This window comes from Podarcis melisellensis, assembly GCF_964234715.1.
Source record: "Podarcis melisellensis genome assembly, chromosome: 8".
NCBI classification, from domain to species: domain Eukaryota; kingdom Metazoa; phylum Chordata; class Lepidosauria; order Squamata; family Lacertidae; genus Podarcis; species Podarcis melisellensis.
In genome coordinates this window covers 45,679,262-45,701,050 of record NC_138540.1, presented here as the reverse complement: position 1 = coordinate 45,701,050, position 21,789 = coordinate 45,679,262, and the positions used below count along the sequence as shown (strand labels likewise).

Here is a 21,789-nt window from a genome sequence, read left to right as displayed (position 1 = left end):
GAGCTTAGTTTGCAAACTAGACACAGCAAAGCCAGGCTTTGTGTGTTTGAACAGGGCCTTTCCACTGGATGGAGTGATATGGCAGATTTGGGGTGGCATGGAAGGCTACAAATCATTGGTTGCTTGACTTACATTTATTGCATTGTACTCCCAGGGAGAAGCGCTTGTAGGATTTTCTGCCTCAGGTGCCAAAGTAACTTGGAAAGCATTGGGTACCAGTGTGCTTTAAATGTATGGTGTGTATGAGACCCTAGCGGCATGAAAATAACCTGGGATTGGTGGGGAAAGGCGTAGAGACCAAGGCATTTCACCAGTTTCCAGAGATGATTTAAGAATTTCATCCATTCAAGAGCTCTCAGTCAAACATGCTCTGCAGGGGTCTGGTTATCCAGAATGGTTTATCAATCCCTCTTCCCAGGGAACTCATCAATTGTAGCTTTGTGAAGAGAATAGAAGTCTGCTAACAACTCTTGGGGGGGACGCGGGTGGCGCTGTGGGTTAAAGCCTCAGCGCCTAGGGCTTGCCGATCGAAAGGTCGGCGGTTCGAATCCCCGCGGCGGGGTGCGCTCCCGCTGCTCGGTCCCAGCGCCTGCCAACCTAGCAGTTCGAAAGCACCCTCGGGTGCAAGTAGATAAATAGGGACCGCTTTCTAGCGGGAAGGTAAACGGCGTTTCCGTGTGCAGCTCTGGCTCGCCAGAGCAGCGATGTCACACTGGCCACGTGACCCGGAAGTGTCTTCGGACAGCGCTGGCCCCTGGCCTCTTGAGTGAGATGGGCGCACAACCCCAGAGTCTGGCAAGACTGGCCCGTACGGGCAGGGGTACCTTTACCTTTTACCTAACAACTCTTGACACGCTTAGAGTTCCCAGGATTCTTGAGGGGGAGTCATGGCTGTTAAAAGCAATACGAGAATGCTTTTTAAAAATGGGTGGTGCAGATGTGATCTGGGGGGGGGGCAGTTAGGTCTGAAAAGCAGCATACAAATTTTAAATCTACAAAATGCCTGTTTGCGGTGTTGTGGGACCAGTATTTTCTTCTTTCTTCCAGCTCCAGAATGCTTCTATGGCGGCTCAGTTGGAGAACTAAGATCCAGTTGCATAGAGGAGTTCCCTCCAGCCTTCTATTTCAGCACTTATGTGGAGACACAGGTCAATGTCACCTGCCCCGACTCACCTCCCCAGTAAGCACCTTTCGAATGCATTTTTATTACTGGGGTGAATGGTGTGGAAATGGCAGCTCTGCTGGGTTCAGTCCCAATGTTCTTCCACCAGAATATGCTCTCAGCATTGAGTGTTAGTGAGAGACACAGGCAGGGTCTCCAAACCCCAGTGGCTGCTATAAATGATGTGGGAGAAACAGGTGATGGGAAGGCAATAAAGACCTACAGGTGGAAGTCTGTGCTGTGAGTAGTGATGAGGGCAAAGGCAAGTTTCAGGGATGGAGTGGGACTCAGGTCACATGGTGCATTTGAAACACATTTATACCACTTTTAACAACCATGACATGTTAAGGGTGCTAAGAGCTGTAGTTCTGTGTGGGGTAAACTACACTCCCCAAGATTCTGGCAACCTTGAAATTATTGGCTATAATAAAAAATACAATAATTGAAAATATTAAATTATTACAATTTTATTTATTAAATCATTATATTTGTATAATTTGTTTTAAGAACTTAAATGAAACAAAAAACTTTTTTCCCCAAATGTTTTTAATAGGTTTTATCCATCTAAGGCCTACTCAGAATTGAGGAACCAGAACCTAGGTTAGCCATACCCATTTAACTTCAGTGGGTCTACTCTGAATAGGACTAGCATCAGATACCACTCAATGTTTTTAACTGGTTTGGGGGTTTTTTGTTTTGTTTTTTGTTTTGTTTTAATTGTATCTTTTGCTATTTTGTTTTTTTGCTGCCTTGGACTCCTTCGGCAGAAAGCGGGGAGAATGGACGTTTAATAAATAAATAACTGGGGTGGCTGTAGCTATCTTCCTTTTATAGATTTCCATTTGTTGCTCTTCTGCTGAGCACACGGTAGTTACAGCAACTTGTCAGGATAATAGATGGTCTCTCTCGTTTAGCTCTCCAATACAGTGGTACCTTGGGTTATGAACTTAATTCGTTCCGGAGGTCCATTCTTAACCTGAAACCATTCTTAACCTGAGGCGTGCTTTCTCCGCGGCAGCTGCCACCACGTGATTTCCATTTGCATCCTGGGGCAAAGTTTGCAACCCAGAGCAGCTACTTCCGGGTTAGCGGAGTTTGTAACCCAAAACGTTTGTAACCCAAAGTGTTTGTAACCCGAGGTACCACTGTAGAACAGGGTTAAAAGGACTGAGAAATGAGGCTGTCTGAACAGTGTAGGGGCCCAGAATTATTTCGGGCAAAGGCAAAGACCACCCACACATTACACCCAGTGCTTTTTAAAAAGGGGCTACTCAATGGTATGCAGTACCTGCACCTCTATTATTTTTTTAAAAAGATTATGCCACTTCTTTTCCGTCTCTGCCCCTCTCCCTACCTCCAAGGAACCATCTGCACTACACATTTTTAAAGCCGTTTCATCCCATTTTCAACAGTCATGGCTTACCCCTAATGAATCCTAGGAACTGAAGGTTGTTTCGGGTGCTGAGAGTGGTTTGAAGACACTTCTTCCCCTCACAGAGCTACACTTCTTAAAGTGGTTTAACAATCCATACCTCCTTTCCCAGGGAACTCTGGGAATTGTAGGCAGTTCAGTGTTCAGTGGCCTACTGCCTCTTAACAGTGAAGGCAGACCATAGCCATTCTGACTATAAGCATTTTAGATAAAGCTTCACTAGATCAAGTACCATGTAAAGCAGCCCTTCCCAACTTCCTCTGGATTGTACCAAAGGATTTCCATGTTATGGGATCTGAGAATCTACCCTGCTGCTTTTAATGAATAAATAGCATTAGCTTTCTGCCAGCCGTAGCTTTTTCATTCACTAAAAATAAATGGTGTGGGTTTTTAAAATAATAATAATAATAAATTAATATAATATTTCCCGCCTATATTCCTCCAAAGGAATGCTTTTCAAAAGTGCTCCCATGGATGAAAGCATTATGTTGTAGAAGTTGATGAGTAAGAAATGGATTTTTAAAATAGTTTTCTGAGGGTGGAAGCTGAATGAATAGTTTCCAAATCACCAACAGAGCCGAAGAGGTATGCCTTGTGTCTCATATTCTCTTTGGCACAGGTGGGCAAGAAAAACAAAAGAGGAGGGCTGAATGGTGTAATTCATGGCGCTGTCTGATGAATCGATTAATAAGCACAATCAGTTATTTAACTACAGTTTTAGAATGAATAGATATCCAGTTTGAGTTATTATCGTATGAGAAGGGCAAGCTGACTTGTCTCCTCTGGACAGCTTGAATTCTTAAATGAATTGTGTGATTGGTTTTTCACTCCACTGATCCAAGATGAAGATTTGAAACAGAGCAGCATCAAATAGTAATGAAAAAGCCATACATACACATACACACACACATACACATACACACACACACACACACACACACACACACACAACACACACAACTTTATTTATTCATTCATTCATTACTGGCATCCTCAGGTTCAAAATTGAAAACCCAGAGTTTGCTTTGTGTTATATGCCGGGAGTAGGGTTTTAATACCGAATTGCAAAATTGTTTTTCAATTTTGCTAAGATCCCCTCCATTTTATGAAGTAATACTAGCCAAACATCTAAGGGCCAATTCACCACTTGCAAACTGTACATTGCTTCTCAGGTCTACAACTGCATAACTAAATGGGGCTGTCAGGTCCTCACCCAGAAATGATCCCTCCAGGAATGCTAAAGTGACAGGTATTGAAACAGGACTGATGTCACCATATGGCAAAGAATTAGCATCTTCTGGGGTTTAAGCCCTTGCAAGACACAGATAACCACTCAACAGTTTGCAGGATGAATCTGAGCCTGTGTGTGTGTGTGTGTGTGTGTGTGTTTTCTGAAGAACGTCTAGGGCAGAAACACTATTTATATAAAATTCTAATTGGGAAATTAATTTATGAAAGATGCCTTAGGGGTGTTTAATAATTTAATTGCTTTGATGTACAAATGACTGAAAACTCATTTAGGACTCAATTTGATTATCTCTCTAGATGTATCCCTAATCGGTTCTCACACTAGATTTAAGAAAATTGCTACAGCTTTCATTTGAGTTTTATTTCTTTATCTTTTTTAAAAATCATAATCCTGCCATGCTCACAAGGCAATCAGATGGAAGCCATGCGGTCAATTTGTCTTGACAACCCTAACTAGATGGTAGTGATATCTATAATCGTCCCTTTAGGTGAATTAATGGCTTTCTCATGGACCCAGGATCTCTGTGAGCATGGCAGATTTATTTGATGTGAGAGGTATTTTTTAAAAATGGCAGATGCAAAGTGGTGTTGTTGTTGTTGTAAAGGAGGGTTCAAATGATATCCGGCTGCCCTTCATCAATAGTTTCTGTTTTGTGCTGGTGCAGTTAATGCTTCCAGGGGTCTCAAATTCTCAAAAACTTCCCAGAACATCTGTTACAACTGTTTCCATTAGAGTCTCAGTAAAGCCGTGCTTGGGGACCTGCACCCTTTCAAATGTTGCTGACTATAGCTAACCATTGGTCATGCTGGCTGATTGGGGGTTGGCAGTCCAGCAACATCTAGGTCACATCCACACAATACTTTTAAGTCACTCTAATATCACAGTCTTGAATTATTCTGGTAATTAATTTATTGTGGGTGCTGGGAATTGTAGCACTGTAAGGTCAGCATCCTTAATAAACCACAGTTCCTAGGATTCTTGGGGGTGGGAACCATGGCTGTTAAAGTGATATGAGTCCTTTAAATATATGGTGTAAGTGAGATCTTTGAGCCTGCAAAATAAAACTGCCATCATAAAGTCTGTAGCATAAAATCCATCCCAATTCCCAGTCCCAAAATTCAAAATCTGAAAACCCACATTCTGCAACCAACCTATGCAAAAGCAAAAATGATTTTCAGTGTTTCATTCCTTCTGCCTTAGAAACAGATGACAAATGCAGCTAAAACTCAGCAACAGAACAGTAATGAAAAGAATCCAAACTGAAGACAAAACAAAAAATGATTCAGACAATAACTTTTGTTCCACTGACTTTATTGGCAAGGTAGCAAGACGCTGAGTAACACTGACTTCCTTTTCTCCCTGCTACAACTGTGAAATGAAAAGGTTATCATATGAGCCTTTTGAAGCCTTGTTTGGTTCATCATTGAAATATTGTCCTAGACTGTTACTACCCATGCGAACTGGCCATTGACAGTGAGCTGGACACATAACCCTTATGGAAAACATCAACGTCATTTCTTAGCTTGTACTTCAAAAAGTGTCAGGATCATCCTTCCCATCTGTGTGACTGGAGAGTAGATACTCCGTCGATCTCACCAATTCTCTAGGATCACTCAGCTCTATGCTACCAGAAATGGGGGAGATCCTGACTATGGATCTCAGGTCTGGTTTGAGTCCAAGTGGGATTGGATTTTGTATTCTCTACACACAAATGCACACACTAACTTCTTAGAGCATGCTCCATGTGCTTTCTGGTTATCATGATTTCCCTTTACTAGTTGCATGAGATGTTTTTTGTTTGTTTGTTTATATACTGCTTAATTCCAGAGTAAGCTTCCAAGCAGTTTACAAATATAACAACCAATTACACAAAAATTTGAATATAAGCATCCATAATTAAAACGCACCATAAAACATTCCCATTAACATGTTAGAATCTAAACATCCATAATTAAAATATGCAATGGAACAATCCCATTAAAAGAGCACAGCAATTAAAATAGGAAACTCGCATCAAAAGATCAAGGGGATGCCTGTGTAAAAAGGAGCATCTTCAAAATTTTCTCTCTTCTGTGTTCTCAAGATCAAAACTTACGAATTTCAGCCTGTTTAGTAAGCTCTTTCATGTTGCCTAGGTGTGTCTGTGTGGTAAAGTCACTTCCACTGAGACATGACAAATCACACTGCTACTACAAGCCGCCAAGATTGGAATCAGGATGTGCTATGAACATATATAGTAGCTGTCTATGTGCTGGGTCATTGATCCAGCTAGTTCAGCACTGTCTGCCATAGATTGAAACAATTGTCTAGGCTCTTGGGCAGAAAAGGTCTTTCTCATCACCTTGCAAGGGGATGGACCAGATGATCCTCAGGGTCTCTTCCAGCTCTACAGTTCTATTATTCTACCTACCTGGAAATGTCATGGCAATGGAAGCTGGTCCATGGGGCCAATTGGGCAGAGCCCCGCCAACCTCAGTGTGCCCCCAGCCAGCTCCTCGTATATCTGCCTCCTTTCTTACATCCAGCCCAGAGAGTGGCACTGCTCAGCAGCCTCCTCCTTACTCTCAGTGTTGCCTTTATACTCTCAGTGTTGCCCCACCTGCCATTGGCTCTGGCTCCCTGCCTTCCACCCTACCAGTCCCAGTGGGAAGCTGCCACCACCGGGCAATGGATTGAGCCCGAGACCTTGCCAGTATACATAGCATGTGCTCCGTCACTGAGATACTCAGTTCTGAGATATTCAACAGTTCTGTTGGAAGCAGCAACTCCCATCCACCTCTCACACACATGTATATTATAACGCAATGCTGTTTTTTAAAAAGACAATTCTAATTGAAATCTGACATCTTTTCATTGTAGGGTTATTAGAATCCCATCATCTCTTTAAAATTACAGTAAAATTTAACCTACCATTCTGTCAACTGGTGCCTGGGGGTTGGGGTAGGGAACCTAAAATAGCATGTTTCACACAGATAACAGCCCTCTACCTCAGTGAAACTAATTCAGGAGATCCTTTTTTTATGGACTCTTTGATAACTTCTTATTGTGGGCTCTTTAGGAAACGGCACAACATCCTTGTTCCTAATATATTCCCAGCTACTTTTCTTGCAAAAATGCTTGCCTCATCAACTTTGTATTCCTCTAACCCCCCACTTCCTCATCCTATCCTCCCACCCCACCCCTGACTTTCTCCAGGGGTCTTCCTTCTGTCATTGCCAGCTTCTGAAATGCATCCTATGTTTCATTACCTCCAAAAGGTATATCTGAGCAGTGTTCACAGCTTTTTGAAACCTTAATTGTGCATTAGAAACCAATGAAGCAGACACCTTACTCAGAAGCCCACAGGGAGTAAACATTTGTATGTTCAGAAAGCATTAATCCTGCATTAGCCTCAAGGTTTTGGACTGCAGTGAATTAGAACAGCTTGGTTTTGATTGCTAACAAGAATTATATCCCTAAGACTGCATTCCTGTGCATACTTACATCACTGTCATCAGTGGGACCTGTAGCAAAATCTTGCAGTGTGGAGTCTGTTTCCCCCAACAACATTCTGCCCTGCATTGGGCTGTTTCAGGTCCTCATTGGGCTGTTTCAGGAAATTCTCCCCAGCTGATATACCTCCCTCTTTTGTGTGGATGGTGTCATTTTAGTTTAAAAAAAGCAACAGGACACAGAGCCTGAACATCAGAAATCAATAGAATGATATGTAATATTTGTATAGCCAGTGTGGCTAACCTAACACTGAAATAATCTGCTTCTTGTGACTTGGTATTAGAGGGTGGGGATTCAGTACAGATCACATTTGAAGGCAAACCTACCAAAGTTGCATTTTCCAAAACAATATAGCTTCATAACACAGCCATCCTTCAGGATTTGCCAAATTTTGCAATGTGTACGAAAATGCATATACATGCATGTACATAAAAACACATATATTTGTGAACACAACATACAAAAAATGCATTATATTAGAGAACATTGCTTTACAAAAAAAGTGTAGATTAGATATAACTGCATACAAAAATGTGATTATTGGGATCATTTTTTTTCCAAAATGCTGCTGTGTTTTCATGAGAAACTTTTTTAAATTACAAATTGCTGTAGAAATATGGAGAAATGAATTTAAGCTTGGAAAAATGAAAATGGGCAGTTCTGTCCCTCCCAACCTAAGAGCAAGTGCTATGAATAGATAGGCCATCTGCTAAAACTTTTCTCCCTGTTTGTCATTTCTTCTTCTCTTATAAGCACAATTCTCCTCTGATATTTATGCGGCAAAGCTAACCTGAGGCTCTGTTTTCTTTCAGCTATGATGAGTGTGTGGGGCCTGGAGCTGTGCAAATCTGTATTCCTACAGATGACCCTCCGCCTTACTCCCTGATAGACCCTTGTCGATGGAATGACTCCGCTATAAACATTCCCTGGGAAGAAGAGGTGTCTCCAGGGGCTGCAGGAGAAAGGGATGCTGGGTATTTGGTCGGACTGCAGGGCCTGCCGCAACCCATCCCTTCCATTTCCTTATCCTCATCATTCCCGATGGAAGCTGCCCCTCCCTACGAAACTGTTGTGTGTGAACAGAACATCCCTATTCCACTGGTCCCACTGGATTTACTGAAAACCTCTACGGAACACTATCAGACTTTTTTCAACAGAATAATGTAAAAGGGCAATGATTCCTGACCTGTGCTTCTGAAGGAATCCTTCAAGACTAAGAAAGGGTGATAAGCTGGAATGATAATCACCCACCTACCCATAATACTTAACAAAACTTTATCTATTTTCTACTTGTGGATTTTGTTTTTACAGGGGGGGAAATGAAAGTTTACCTGCACATTCCTCTTTGTGTTCTTCTCCCCCTGAAATGTAAAACAATAAATGCATCTACTAGGGCAGTGGTTCCCAAACTTCCCTCCACACCCAATGGACCAACTGACAATCTTAATGATTGTTCTGCGTATTGTAGCAACTGAAATGCTCTGTACGAGATGCTGTACAGCTTTTAAATGTATTTTTATTGCTTCTTTTCTTTATTGTAACATATTGCAAAACAATAGAAGCAATAACAGTACCATCAGAAATCAATCTGGATATTTAATGCAATGGATGTGCCATCTCCCGTCTTCAACCACAAATCCACAGACACACCTGAGTGAAGCTTGGTCCATGGATCACAGTTTGGGAACTCCTGTGCTAGGGTATCTCCTGTAGGTCTTTTTGTAGCATTTGAAAGCACATCGGACTAAAATACTTCTAATGTAGATGTATGTCATACGGTCAAACCTAGTTGTCAGGTTTGTTACAGTGCTTTGCATGTCTTAGAACAAAAGGAATATATGATAAAGGGGTTGCATCTATCTTTTTAAGAATTGTTAGTAGATGTAAGCCAGTGACTTAGTAATAGGAGAGGATTCAGTGTTTCATTTAGCTGTAGAGTTCAGCTCAAGAGAGATAAAAAGATATCCTTAGTTTGTATCAGAATATCCCCATTTTATAAATAGGGAAATGTTTGTGTATTTAAGTGAATGAGGCGGGAGGCTTCCCAGTTAAATTTCTAACTGAGCTAACCCAGTTCCAAACCCAAATATTATATCTACTTTCTGTCACAAACCTTTTCCCCTATCCACCTCAGTAATCAAGCTGTCTGGGGAGATTTATTGTGACATGAGACACGATTATTATGTTGCATACCAAAGAACTGGAAAGCAAAAGAAAATATGCATTTCCCTATTTTTACTGGGAGAGGTCTTACTAAAAAGAGGCATGTGATGCAATCATCTGAGTGCTGAGTTTGGAATATAGAAGAGCTGTGTTCAAATCCCTTCTTCCACAGCTTGCTAGGTGGCCTTTGGCAAATTGCTAGCTTTGTAGCCTCTTCTCCCTCACAGGATCACTGAGGCTAAAAAGCAGCTCTGATCTCCTTCTTTTCTGCATAAGACCAAGGTACATCTAACCCAACATTTTGTTTCTGACAGGGACAAATCAGCTGTCTCTGACACGTTCACAAGCAGCCAGGCATATAGGTGATGGATCGCCTTGCCTTACTGTGTCCCTGGTGTCTACTATGCAAAGGTATACTGCCTCTGCTTGTGAAGATCATGTTTAGCAATTGTACCTAACAACTATTCAGAGCCAAAGTAGAGTTGATGTTAAATGTGTATTTGCATGTAATGTGCAGAGTTCTTTTTTAAAAAATGCAAACAGTGTCAACTTGGGGCGGGGTAGTAGCGGCTGATAATTATCAGGGTCACAGCAGGAGTGGAAGGGTGATTTAAAATTTTCCTCCCCTGCTGCATTCTTGGGGGAAATCCCAAAGCCAATATTTGCGCTGGGGGGGGGGGAATGCCAATAGAGCAGGCATAGGCAAACTCGGCCCTTCAGATGTTTTGAGACTGCAGTTCCCATCATCCCTGACCACTGGTCCTGTTAGCTGTGGATGATGGGAGTTGTAGTCCCAAAACATCTGGGGGGCCGAGTTTGCCTAAGCCTGCAATAGAGTATTGTGTCCCCCTGAACAAGTCAGGTCAGGAGTTGCAGAACCACGGACAGCACCAAGTGAGCAGACAGCCTTTTTACAGCCTCTGCTCCCAGACTACCTCCCCCAGGCTCCACCCTCTTGTAGATAACTTTAACTTCTTAAAGGGCCTACCCTCTGGCCTGAAGACAGGCACTCATCCTCCATTCCATCGCCTCCCTTCCAGTGTATGCTCTACACTGCTGGACCAGTGACCATCAGGAGGCACTGGATTCCTTAGGCTCAGGAAAAGATGCTAGTGGAAGTCCTGGCTCTGACTGCAGGCCCTAGTGGTAGGGAATGGCTCCTGTCTGGCAAGCTGGGGGGGGGGGGAGTGTCTCCTGATCTCCAAGAGCAGGCTCAAAGTTGTGAATCTAGTCTTCCTCTGTAGCTGGAGACTTGTAAGCCCTCCAGCTTTGAGCCTTGATCACTGCTAGACTCTGAGGTCATGACAAATAGCAGCTCCAGAGAAGAAGAAAAAATCAGGAAGGAAAAGAGTAAATTCCCCACTTGAGACCTGCTACCACCCCAATACTTATCAGTCCCTGCCCCAAACCTTTTTTAAAAAAATCCTGTATATTAAATGCCAATTTTAACATCATGTCTAGCTTGGCCCTCAAATTTCTCCACTTTATAAAGCAATGAAATGCACAAATCTGACTGGAAGGAGCCAGTGTGATATGCTGGACTAGAAACTTGAGAAGATGCAGGTTCAAATCCCTACTCAGTAGTGAGGCTCCCTCGGTGACTGTGAGCCAGTTGCTCACATCTCACCTACCTCACAGGGATGTTGTGAGGGTGGGAAAGGTGCAAAAGAGACTGTGCCCAAGTTCCTTGGAAGGGCATCAGGATAAAAATGTTGTTTGTTGTTGATGGATGGTGATTAACAGTAACATGCAATCTAAACCCCACAAAGACATCCAAATTATCTCATAACCTTGCTGCAACAGGTGGATATAAGGCAAGGGTTTTTCAGATGGTATTCCAAAGAATTTTGGGGTGTTCAGAAGATTATCATGGGCTCCTCAATGGATCGTGGATTCATTTTCACCAGAAAAAGGTTCTACTTGGTTGCAGCACCAGAACTTTGGAAAGCCCTTTTACAAGCTGTTTGTTTATCCCTCTCAGTGATATAATTTTGTATCCAAGTAAAGACAGTTTTATGCTTCCATGACTTCGGGACTTAAACCCCTCTGGTGCTTTATTTTGCTGCTTTTTTATTTCTCGTATATGATTCTGTGAGTATGGTCACAGCCACACCATCCATTTAAAGCCCTCTTATACCACTTTAATGTTTCCACCAAAGAATCCTGGAAACTGTCGTTTGTTGAGAGAGTCCCTAACAACTCATAGCACCCTTAACAAACTACAGTTCCTAGGATTTGGGGGTGGGAGGGAACCATGTATATGAGTTTTGAATGGGCAGTGTGAATGAATGTGTGAATGAGTATATGTGTGTGTGTGTGTGTGTGTGTGTGTGTGTGTGTAGCAATTTTGATACTGCACTGTTTTACTTATTGGAATCATGTTATTTGTTCGCCCCTTTGGGAGCGCAAATTGAAAAGTGGTCTACAGGTTTTAGGGGGAACCTCAGTCAAAATGCCTTCTGAGTGACCCTTCCTCCTCGTTGCTAGTCACCCCTGCCCTCTCCCTCTGGGCCCAATCTGTACAATTGCCTGGAAGGAAAGGGTCAGACTAGTGGAAGCTTTGCTGCTCCATCTTCTCCCTTTTGTCATTGTGTGCAAGTTGGGGGTAGGACAGGTGTCCATTCATAGACATTCCCTTCCTGTGTTTCCTTTCATTAGGGAGTAATAATAATAATAATAGTCACTTATGGTGATGGAGCTATATCAGTCCACCAGGGCAAAAACAGAAGAAAGAGGCTTGTGGCACCTTAGGGACATTGGAAGCTGCAAAGCAATGATGGCCTTATATGGATCTGTGGCCAAGATCTCCAACAAATTGACAGCAAGACACACTCCTTCACTCTTCCCAACAGTTCTGCTGCAATGCAACAATAGCCAGGCTAGCTGAGCTACCATTGGACCAGCCCTGCCCTCCCCCCGCCCCCCATTGCCTGGTTTGACTGCCAGACAGTGTCCCCTCCATCTATTGCTCTGGCTGCTCGCACATGCCTGGGTGAGGGCCATAGGGAAGGAACAGAGCTCAGTGGTACAGCATCTGTTCTGCATGCAAAAGGACCCAGGTACAAGCCCCAGCATCTCCAGGTAGGACTAGGAGAGACCCCTGCCTGAAAGCCTGGAAGGCCGCTGCCAGTTAGTGTAGGCTATATTTAGCTGGGTGGGCCAATGGTCTGACTCAGTATAAACAGCCTTCTACGTTCTTATCTTTCCCAGAACAAGGCTTAAACAAGTAGAAGAAGGGGGGAAATTGCATCCAGTTCTACCTTCCTTACATGGTGTGGCGAACCTCCACTGGTTTCAAACACCAGTGTGTTTGGATCTTGCTTGTTTTCATTCATAGTTTTCACTCTGAAGTGTTTTCAGTCTAAAATACTCTTCTCTTTGAATCTTGGATCATTATCAGATCTGGAATGTGAAAGCCCATTTTTATATTTCTATTGAAGGAAATTACGATTATTAATTTATAAATGATGCTTGAAAGATCCATCCTGGTACTTTGGGGAATAAGGCATTTCTGCTCTATAACATTATGGTGTTGTTGATTGCAACTCAAAAGTAATCACAGGTCAATTCATGGAAGACTCTTGAAGCAGCTGTCTAATTAGATCGTGAAAGCAAACACTTATCTTGCTAACTTGACATGGAGTAGGATTTGGCAGGTGGTTGAGATCCGGAGTCTTTGTGGTATGCCATACCCTGACTCACTATAGATAAAATCACTGTACCTTAGAGGGGCAACTGCAGACTTTTCTCCTCATTATATTGCAGCAGCAGGAAAAACCGTGCTAGGCAGAATATGGTGAAATTCTCCATAGAGACATCATTGCAAAGCCAGTTTTTAATCCTAACACTAAGGGTTGTATACAGCTAAGTCATACTCAAGAGTAGACCCACTGAAATTTTAATGGGGCTTAATATAGTCATTTCCATCACTTTCAGTGGGTCTCCTTGAAGTAGAGCTAACATGGGCAACAACCCTCAGCCCATGAGGGCCACCTCAATCTCTGAGCCGTGAGCGACTCCAGCAGTTCCAAACACCCGCCCAGGGTTCAGTTTCCTAGGAATTAAGGTCAGTGAAGACTCTGGTGTTTTTGGGATATATGGCTTTATTTACACTGAGCACAAGATGGAGGGGCTCACAGCAGCTACATAGATATTGCTCCCCCTTTAGTTTTCCAGGGGAGCCCCAAAGTCCAGTGGCGTAGCATGGGGGGTGCAGGGGGGCCGGCCGCACCGGGTGCAACATCTGGGGCTTAGGGTTAGGGGGCGCAAATCCACGGGTTAGGGGGCGCAAATCCACAGGTTAGGGGGCACAAATTACTTGCCTTGCCTCGGGTGCTGACAACCCACGCTACGCCACTGCCAAAGTCCAACACAGTGCAAGCAAATCTCTTTGTGTGCAGCTTCTAGCATTCAGCTTTTTAGCTCATGCGCACAATAACAACAACTCTGGCTAAAGAGGATCATCTGGACTCCAGCCAGGTGAGGGGAATGTGGGGAAATGCCCCACCTATCCTGAAGAACACCACCCCTTAGCTCATTCTCTGAGGTGCTGATGAGCACTTAACTGGCCTGCTAAAGCCATTCCCTTGACAAAGGGAGTAGTTTGGCAGGCTTCCTTGCATACATTCTGCCTTTACAGATACCAGATGGAAGGCTTGGAAGGAGGCCCAAGGTTTCACGGAGACTTACCCTCCCAACTCATAACAATATTTTGCACCTGAAGCAGAGTAACAAAGGCTCCCCCATTTGTGGAATGCCCTCCCTGGTGAGGTCCATCTGCCTGCTTCATTATTAACATTCAGGAGAAATTTTTAAACATGTCTATTTATCCAGGCATTTGATGGATGAAAGACACTGTCCCACTAACGCTGAAAATATTAGCTGTGACAGTATGTGGTTGTTCTGAAAGGTTCTTAGATGTTTTAAATTGTTTTTGAAAGTTTTTAAAGTTTGATTCATTTTTAATGCTAGTGTTTTATTGCTGGGCTCCTTTGGGAACTAGGATGGGGACACAAATTTATGAATTAACATAAAATAAATGTTGAATTTTGCCTAGGAACAACAAATAGGGTTGTAACCAACTAGAGTCTACACAGAGCAGGCACATGATTTCCTCCAAAGAATCCTGGCAGGTTTGTTTTTTTAGGGTACTGTAATGGGAACTGTAGCTCTGTGGGGGGTAAACTACAGTTCCCAGGATTCTTGGGTGTCGGTGGGACGACATGTGGTTTAATAAAAGTATTTTGAACATATGCTGTATACACAACTGGAAATCAACAGGCGCAAGTTGGCATCTCAATAGGTCTTACTCCGAGTAAAAAAAAAGTTGACTGCCACTTTCCAGCGTCCACTCCAGACGCCCAAGAGCGTCAGACACCATCCCAAGCGGCTCTTTTCACTTTCGTTTTGACGCGCCTCGAATTCCCCACCACTTCCTGATTCGGGTCGGCAACGAAGTCCTTTTGATCCACCCTTGACTGACAGCCGGCGTAGCCATTTAAATCCCAGGCAGATCAATGAGCAGGCCAATGAAGAGGCTGAAGCAGAGCGAGCTCCGATGTAGCCACAACTTCCTCCGTCCGGATGAGTCCTTAAAAGTGCTCGGGCACGTTGTGTGTGTGTGCGCGTTTGTGCCTTAATTTTTTATCTAAAAAACCTCAGCCCCTCTTGCCCTTATTTCAAGGGAGAAGGCGTCGTCTCCGCCTCCCGCGCAGGCTGGCTGGGCGCGATGAAGAGACCCGCGGCCGGGGCGGGCGCCGCGCCAGAGCTGCTCCGGGACTACCTCGCCTTCTACCGCGCCAACGGGGCGGAAGGGAAACTTCTGGTCTGCAACGAGGCGGCCGTGAAGAGCCGCGCGCGGCGCCTGCTGGCCTCGGAGCCCGGCTTGGCGGGGGCTCCGGGGGGCTTCGACGTCGCCGGCCTCGCCCAGAGCTGCCTGGCGGCCAAGGGGGAGACGGGGGGCGTCGTCTTTCGGAAGCTGCTCAAAGCCTTCGAGTTCCTGGAGCTGATTTGCGTCAACCTCTTCCTCTCCCCGTGGAGGAAAGAGATCAAGTCGCTCAAGGTAAGCGGGCAGCCGGGTCCCCTTGGAGGAAGCAGCAGGGGCAAGCTAAGGCGATGCCCTCCAGGGCTTGCTGCCCTAGAGGTCCCATCGACCCCAGCCAGACATGGGGTGGGGGAAGTTTGTTTTATTTTTGCATTGTTACCCCCACTCTTTCCTCCCAAGGTGGTGTACCTGGTTCTTCCCGCCCCATTGCATCCTCACAGCAACCCTGTGAGGCAGGCCTAGGTTGAGAGGCAGTGGCTAGTCCAATGATCACTCCAGTAAGCTTTGCAGGAGAGGGGGGGATTTGAACATGAAAGCATACATCTGAAGGCAGCCCAGTTTAGGGAAATTTTAAATGACTGACGTTTTAATGTATTTTTAATCTTTTGTTGGAAGCCGCCCAGAGTGGCTGGGGAAACCCAGCCAGATGAGCGGGGTATAAAGAATAAAGTATTATTATTATTATTATTATTATTATTATTATTATTATTATTATTATTATTAAATGCACATTTAAAGCACATTGTTTCCCCCCCCCCAAAGAATCCTGGGGTCTGCAGTTTCCCCCTCACAGAGGTGTCCTTACTAGCATCCTTGATTGTTGTTGACAAACAACAGTTCCCAGGATACTTTGGGGGAAGTCCTGTGCCTTAAAAAGTGTGTTGGATATGCTTTAAATGTGGCGTGTGGATCTGCCCTGAGCCTCCCCATTCCTTGTCCAATTCTCTCCACTCCCTGCATTACATCATCACAGCAACCCTGTGAGGCAGGTTAGACTGATTGGCCCAAGGATCACCCAGTATGCTTTGCAGCTGAGTGGGGATTTGAACTCGGGCCTCCCTGTCCCTAGTCCAACACACTAACTATTGCACCATATTTTCATGCAGAAACATCTGGAGGATGCCACATATGGCTACTTGTGTCAAGCAAAACAAATATTGTTAGACTCCATCTTCTTTGTAGGACCACAGGTTGCCGCACCACTGTTTTCCCCCATCTTACATTTTCACCTTCATGAGGGAAGGTAAAGAAATCATCATGGGCAGAAAGAGGAACTTAGAGGGAGGGGTTGCAGAATTGAAGGAGGAAAAACAACAGTTGGGGTGCCTTTCATTTCACACAAAATTGGCACACAGTGAAAAGTGTGCTATTAGGATTGTTTCCATGGGCACCTTTTCCTTACTGTCATTGACCATTCTAATAGGGTTCAGGTAAGCTGTTCCATTTCACAGATGGGTTTCTCTGCCTTTCTTGGGAAATCCTGTTATTTCCTAAGCTGTGCTGTACCTGCATAACATATTTGGTGACAGGTTCTGCTTATTGTACAAGCAGAAAGTTGCTATGTTGCAAATCCCACAAACTTTTTTAGACTCTGGAAAATTATCATTAGATAGGACTTATCCTTGAGGAAGCCATACTGGTTCTTTTTCAGCAGCACTTGTTCTTCTGCATGCTTGATAATTATCTATTTCCACCAGTTTTCCCAGAACAGGGATGCTAAGACAACAGGTGTGCTAATTTCCTGGATATCTCCCTCTTCTCAATGCTGTTTTTCTAGAAAATTGGGTGCCACTATTCACCATGAATTTGTTACAGTAAGTGCCACACTATTTAACAAAAAAAGAGGTGCCAGTACTGCGTACCTTTGAGTAACCCCATGGGAAGCACTGCCTCTCCTTATTTTAAGTCCTCTGGTGTTGAAGATGTTTTTGGGGACAAGGTCATCTTTGTTAAAAGATGGGCAATTTCACATTTGAGTCCTTTTAAGAACTTTTTAGTAGATTCAATCTGAACCAGGTGATTTGTTTGTTTTTAATTTGTCCATAAGGCCTGGAACAGGGGCCACCTACCTTTTCGGAACAATGGGCACATTTCGAATTGGAGTGCTGGGGGAAGCAGAGACAGGGAATCTGTGTCTCTCCAGATGTTGCTGGATGACAGCTCCCACCATCTGTGGACCATTGGCCATGCTGGCTGGAAGTGACAATACCCAGTCCTAACAGCATCATTGGGGGGGGGGGTGTCAAAGGTTCCCCAGCCATGCCATAAAGAAAAACAGGAGTAAGGAAAGGCTGAAGTTCTAGTAGTCATTGGAAGCTGACAGAGTGGATCCTGTAGTTTGTGTTGTGTGAATAAGTACTTTTCTTTTGTGTCCTGAATTTTTCAGTATTCAGGTGCTAAGAATTGTACTTGGAACCTTCTACATGCAAAGCTTGGGCACTAACACTGAGCTATGGTTCTTCCAACATTGTAGAGCATTGTATGGGCTACAACAACCCATAGCAGTACCGAGTGCTTGGTTTTCCCCATCCATCTTGTTTCCTAACATCATTCTTCTCCCCCCCTCCCCAGACTTTTACAGGAAATTTTGTCTACTATGTGCAATCTGTTCTCCCAGAAGGCGTAGTAGAAAAGCTACTGAAGGAAATTGGCTACGTTGCAACTACCACCACAGAGTTTTCACTGGCCAAGAAGCTCAGTGAGGAGGAAACAGAACAAGCTGCCTTTGAAATATTCCTTGCACGAATCCAGTGTGAAGACCTCCTTGAAATTGCAGAGGATGTAAGAGACAGCGATCTGGTGGATATCCTACAGAAGAGAAGAGCCCAAAACCATTGCTCTCCTGAAGATAACCTAGACAGAAAGCACTGGCCCTGCCAGAGAAAGGAATACATGATTATTGGAGGAAGAAGTGAGATGCTTAATCTTCAGCAGACCCACAGCAAGCAGGCCTCTGAAGAAGCTGGAAATGGTGGGCAAAGAAATGAACTTTCTCTCGAATTGACTACGGAAGAGACTCCGCTGGCTGCTTCCAAATTCACAAGTGAGCAAAATGCAAGCCAAGCCCAGGGAAGTGCTTTGGCAAACTCCTGCATCAAAAGTTCTGATAGCGAGGATTTCTTGATTAAATACAGCGACATTGTCATTGCGCAAAAGCCGCTCCACTTTGCAGAGACCCATCCAAAAGCCTCAGAGGACAAGACTCAGAACACAGGATTCCCTGGGTCAAGGCGGGGCCCACCAGCAAATAAACCATGGCCACTCACTTTCCTTTCTCCTGGTGCCAGTGGCCCCCAAGCCTTAGCCATACTTAATGATGTTGCTTTGGAAAGCGAAGTCCCTTATAGCTACAGGAGCCAAGAATCCTCTCGGGAGACTATTGAATCTCAGATCTGCGATGCCATGAGCTGCCTTGCAATTCATGGATCAGACTCAACAGATCAGCCAAAAGAACTGAAAGGGAACACTCTGCTACACAACAATAAATTCACGGCATGCAACAATGCAAGTAAAGAGGGAACCTGTGACTCATCCTTGGCTAATCTTAAGGAAGATGGTGTAGAGAGTCTTGTGTATCCCGTAGAGGAAACAGCAGGGCCAGAATTCCTAAGTAGCAAGAGAGGCATCCAGGAACTGCAACATTCTAGGATGAAACTTTCAGACCAACCTGGTGGGGATAGAGAGGGCTTCAACGTTGACCTCTACTCATCAGAGCTCTTCTGCGATATTGCTGGGTGCAATTGTCCCACAGGTGGTTCAGGTTATGAGAGACTTCTGGTAGGCATTCCGGGAGCAGGGGAAGCTGCGGAGTACCTTAGGCACATGGGTGAACCACCCAACTCAACTTGTATCACCCACCCTGAGGTTGGATATCATGGCGGTGCTCCAGCAAACATTCAGTGCAGAGGGGAAGGATGTCACTCCTCTTTTTCAGACTCCGATCGTTGTGTTGTACCAGTGAATGAAACTAGCCCAGAAGGTTATGTCATTATAAACAAAGATGATTAAGAAATTAGTCAAACAAAGCCTTTTGCATCCAAACGGCAGGTGGCTTCTTGAGAACGGAGGGTGTAAGTGGTGGATTGCCTTGTGCCAAGCAGCTTCCTTCTATGTCATTCCACAACCATCATTTGCCTTTAGTGGAGTTTAGAGGAAAGCAGAGGAGGGCAGAAGGAATCTATTGAGGTACAATAATAAAGCAGCCAAATCTTGTGCCTATTTATTAAATACTCGACTTAATTAAGATCTACTTCTGTGTACACTTATGTAGGACTGTACTGTCCTATAGCAGGAAAAAAGAACACTCACCTAAACCTTACTGAGATATATATCCCATACCAACGCCATGATGCTCCCTTTCTCCTAGTTAGTCCCAATAACATTACTCAAGACGATTTTGTGCTTGCGTTCCCAACAAAGACCCCTACAAAAATCAATAGGTACCTGCTAAGTCATGAACCCCTAGCCCTCTCCTTCTCACTTATTGCACAAACAGCTGGATTTAAATTTCAAGCAGAACACAGACTGTATAAGTGAAATGGGTAGACTTGCTAAAAAAGGGTGGCTTGTCAGTGTTTGCAAACTGGTGGGCCTCTGTAGAAGAATAAAATTTCTCTGCTAAACTATTTCTGCATCAATGGGGGGGGAGGGAGTTGTTGGGGTTTTTTTGGAATAAAAGTGTGAAAATGATTTTCTCTCCCTGTAATCTTTACAAAAGTAAATGCAATACACACAACCCAAAAATGTTAACACAGAAGGCAATGGGAACCTATAGGTTTGTGGAGCCAGGCGATCAGAAGCAGGCACATCAATCCTATCTGTATTTTCCAAGTGGCAAAAGGGATGCATCCCAGAAAGTTGCAGAGAACAGAAAAATGGGAGAAGGCTCATACAGGTTTTAGGAACTAGAAGCTGCATTAACCTCTGGCAGTTGATGGGGTCCCATGCCTTGGCTGGGCTTATTGCTGACTCCTGCCCTTTAATTTTTTGGACAACACTGCTCCAAGCAGCTGAATTTAGTTGCTGTACTCCTTTCATTTCCCACAATGACCCTGATATAATGCTACACTGGAACGTTGCGGGGAATTAAAGTGGCAGCTCCCAACCAACACCATTGCCAGGTAAACTCTTGACAGCCAGTCATGGCTACATAAGCAGTTGCACTCCCATCTAGCAACATAGGAAGCTGCCTTAGACAGTGTCTGACTGTTGGGTCTATCTAGCTCAGTATTACCTACACAGATAGGCAACAGCTCTCCAGGGCTTTGTGAAGGGCTCACGGCCTTACCTGGAAATGCTGGGGATTGAACCTGGGATCTTTGGAATGCAAAGCCCATGCTCTACCACTGAGCTATGGCCCTTCTCACGAGGGGTCAGTCTCCATAATAAAGATGCTACTGTCTAGCGGGAAAGGCTTAGCATTACAGAATGAATGTGACTGGCATAGCACTGCATTCTATTATGTATGGAAGACCACTGACAAACACACACACAAGCAAGCAAATTGCATATGAAGTCCTAACGTTGGAATTAAAGAGAATGCAGATAAGGGGCTAGATTGGGGATTTCGTCAGTGACAATTCGCATTGCTAAGTCACCAGGTAATGAACATGCACATGTGAACTGGATCTTAGGATCGAATCCCAGATGACGTTTCAATCCAAGTAACAGATGAAAGTTGACTGGTGACTAGTGTCTTCTTTTGGTTACAATTATACATGTTTGGAAAACGTTGCATCTTTTATGGTTTATAAATCTGGAACATGACCGCAATGTTTCTAGGTTAATGTGACATAAATCAGGTCATTTGGCAATACCATTAAACTAGCTAATTATAAATTCCTCTGCTGGGCATTTGGATTTTTATTCAGTCTTATCCCAGCTCAGAAGTGTAAAAGTATATTTGAATAAAATCCCAAGAACACTTCCTCTAGGGGTTTGCTGTGGGTTTTTTCCACCAGTATTTCAAAACTAGCCCATTCATCTAAGAGAGAGTTAAGATCCGTTATACCTCAGAAATCAGTGTTCCAAAGAGAATAAATTAAGCAAACTGCTTTAAAACTGCTCTGTTTAATATAAATAAGTATTCAAGAGATGTCTTTAAACAGCACTAGAAATTTAATGAAGTAGTAGAAGGAATGTTAAAATGTTTTTGAGACACTGCGTTTTCGAAACCCTGCAGTTACTTTCCATAAACACTCTTGAAAAGGTTTACACAGATTAGGTAGCCATCTGGACAAAAACATACACATTAAAAATAAAGCAACTTATACTCTTGTTCCATTGCAATGGGAGTGTGTCCCGAGTGGGATATATTCTGTACTGGAAGTATTTTGTACCCACATTCACACTTATTTCAACTAGGCTTAGGTTGCCAATGAAAGACAGAATACGTACAGTGGTACCTCCGGTTATGAACTTAATTCATTCTGGAGGTCCGTTCTTAACCTGAAACCGTTCTTAACCTG

General features: G+C 43.9%; 2 protein-coding genes and 1 long non-coding RNA gene across 3 annotated transcripts in view; all 3 read left to right on the top strand.

Annotated features, from left to right (window-relative positions):
• The window catches only part of BEAN1 (brain expressed associated with NEDD4 1), a 45,615-nt gene extending 36,968 nt beyond the window's left edge, over positions 1-8,647 (top strand). The window contains exons 5-6 of the mRNA XM_081920429.1: positions 1,048-1,180; positions 8,148-8,647. Of these exons, the coding sequence (XP_081776555.1) occupies positions 1,048-1,180; positions 8,148-8,502 (488 nt within the window). The 3' untranslated portion in view covers positions 8,503-8,647. The remainder of the gene's footprint in view (positions 1-1,047; positions 1,181-8,147) is intronic.
• Positions 1-21,789, top strand: part of LOC309375068 — a 605,268-nt gene that overhangs the window by 539,689 nt on the left and 43,790 nt on the right. The gene's annotated exons all lie outside the window — the stretch shown is intronic.
• Positions 15,067-20,011, top strand: LOC309374997 (uncharacterized protein). Its single transcript, XM_081920334.1, has 2 exons — positions 15,067-15,559; positions 17,894-20,011. Exons 1-2 carry the CDS (start codon positions 15,227-15,229, stop codon positions 19,328-19,330), a joined length of 1,770 nt encoding a protein of 589 aa, XP_081776460.1. The 5' UTR covers positions 15,067-15,226; the 3' UTR covers positions 19,331-20,011.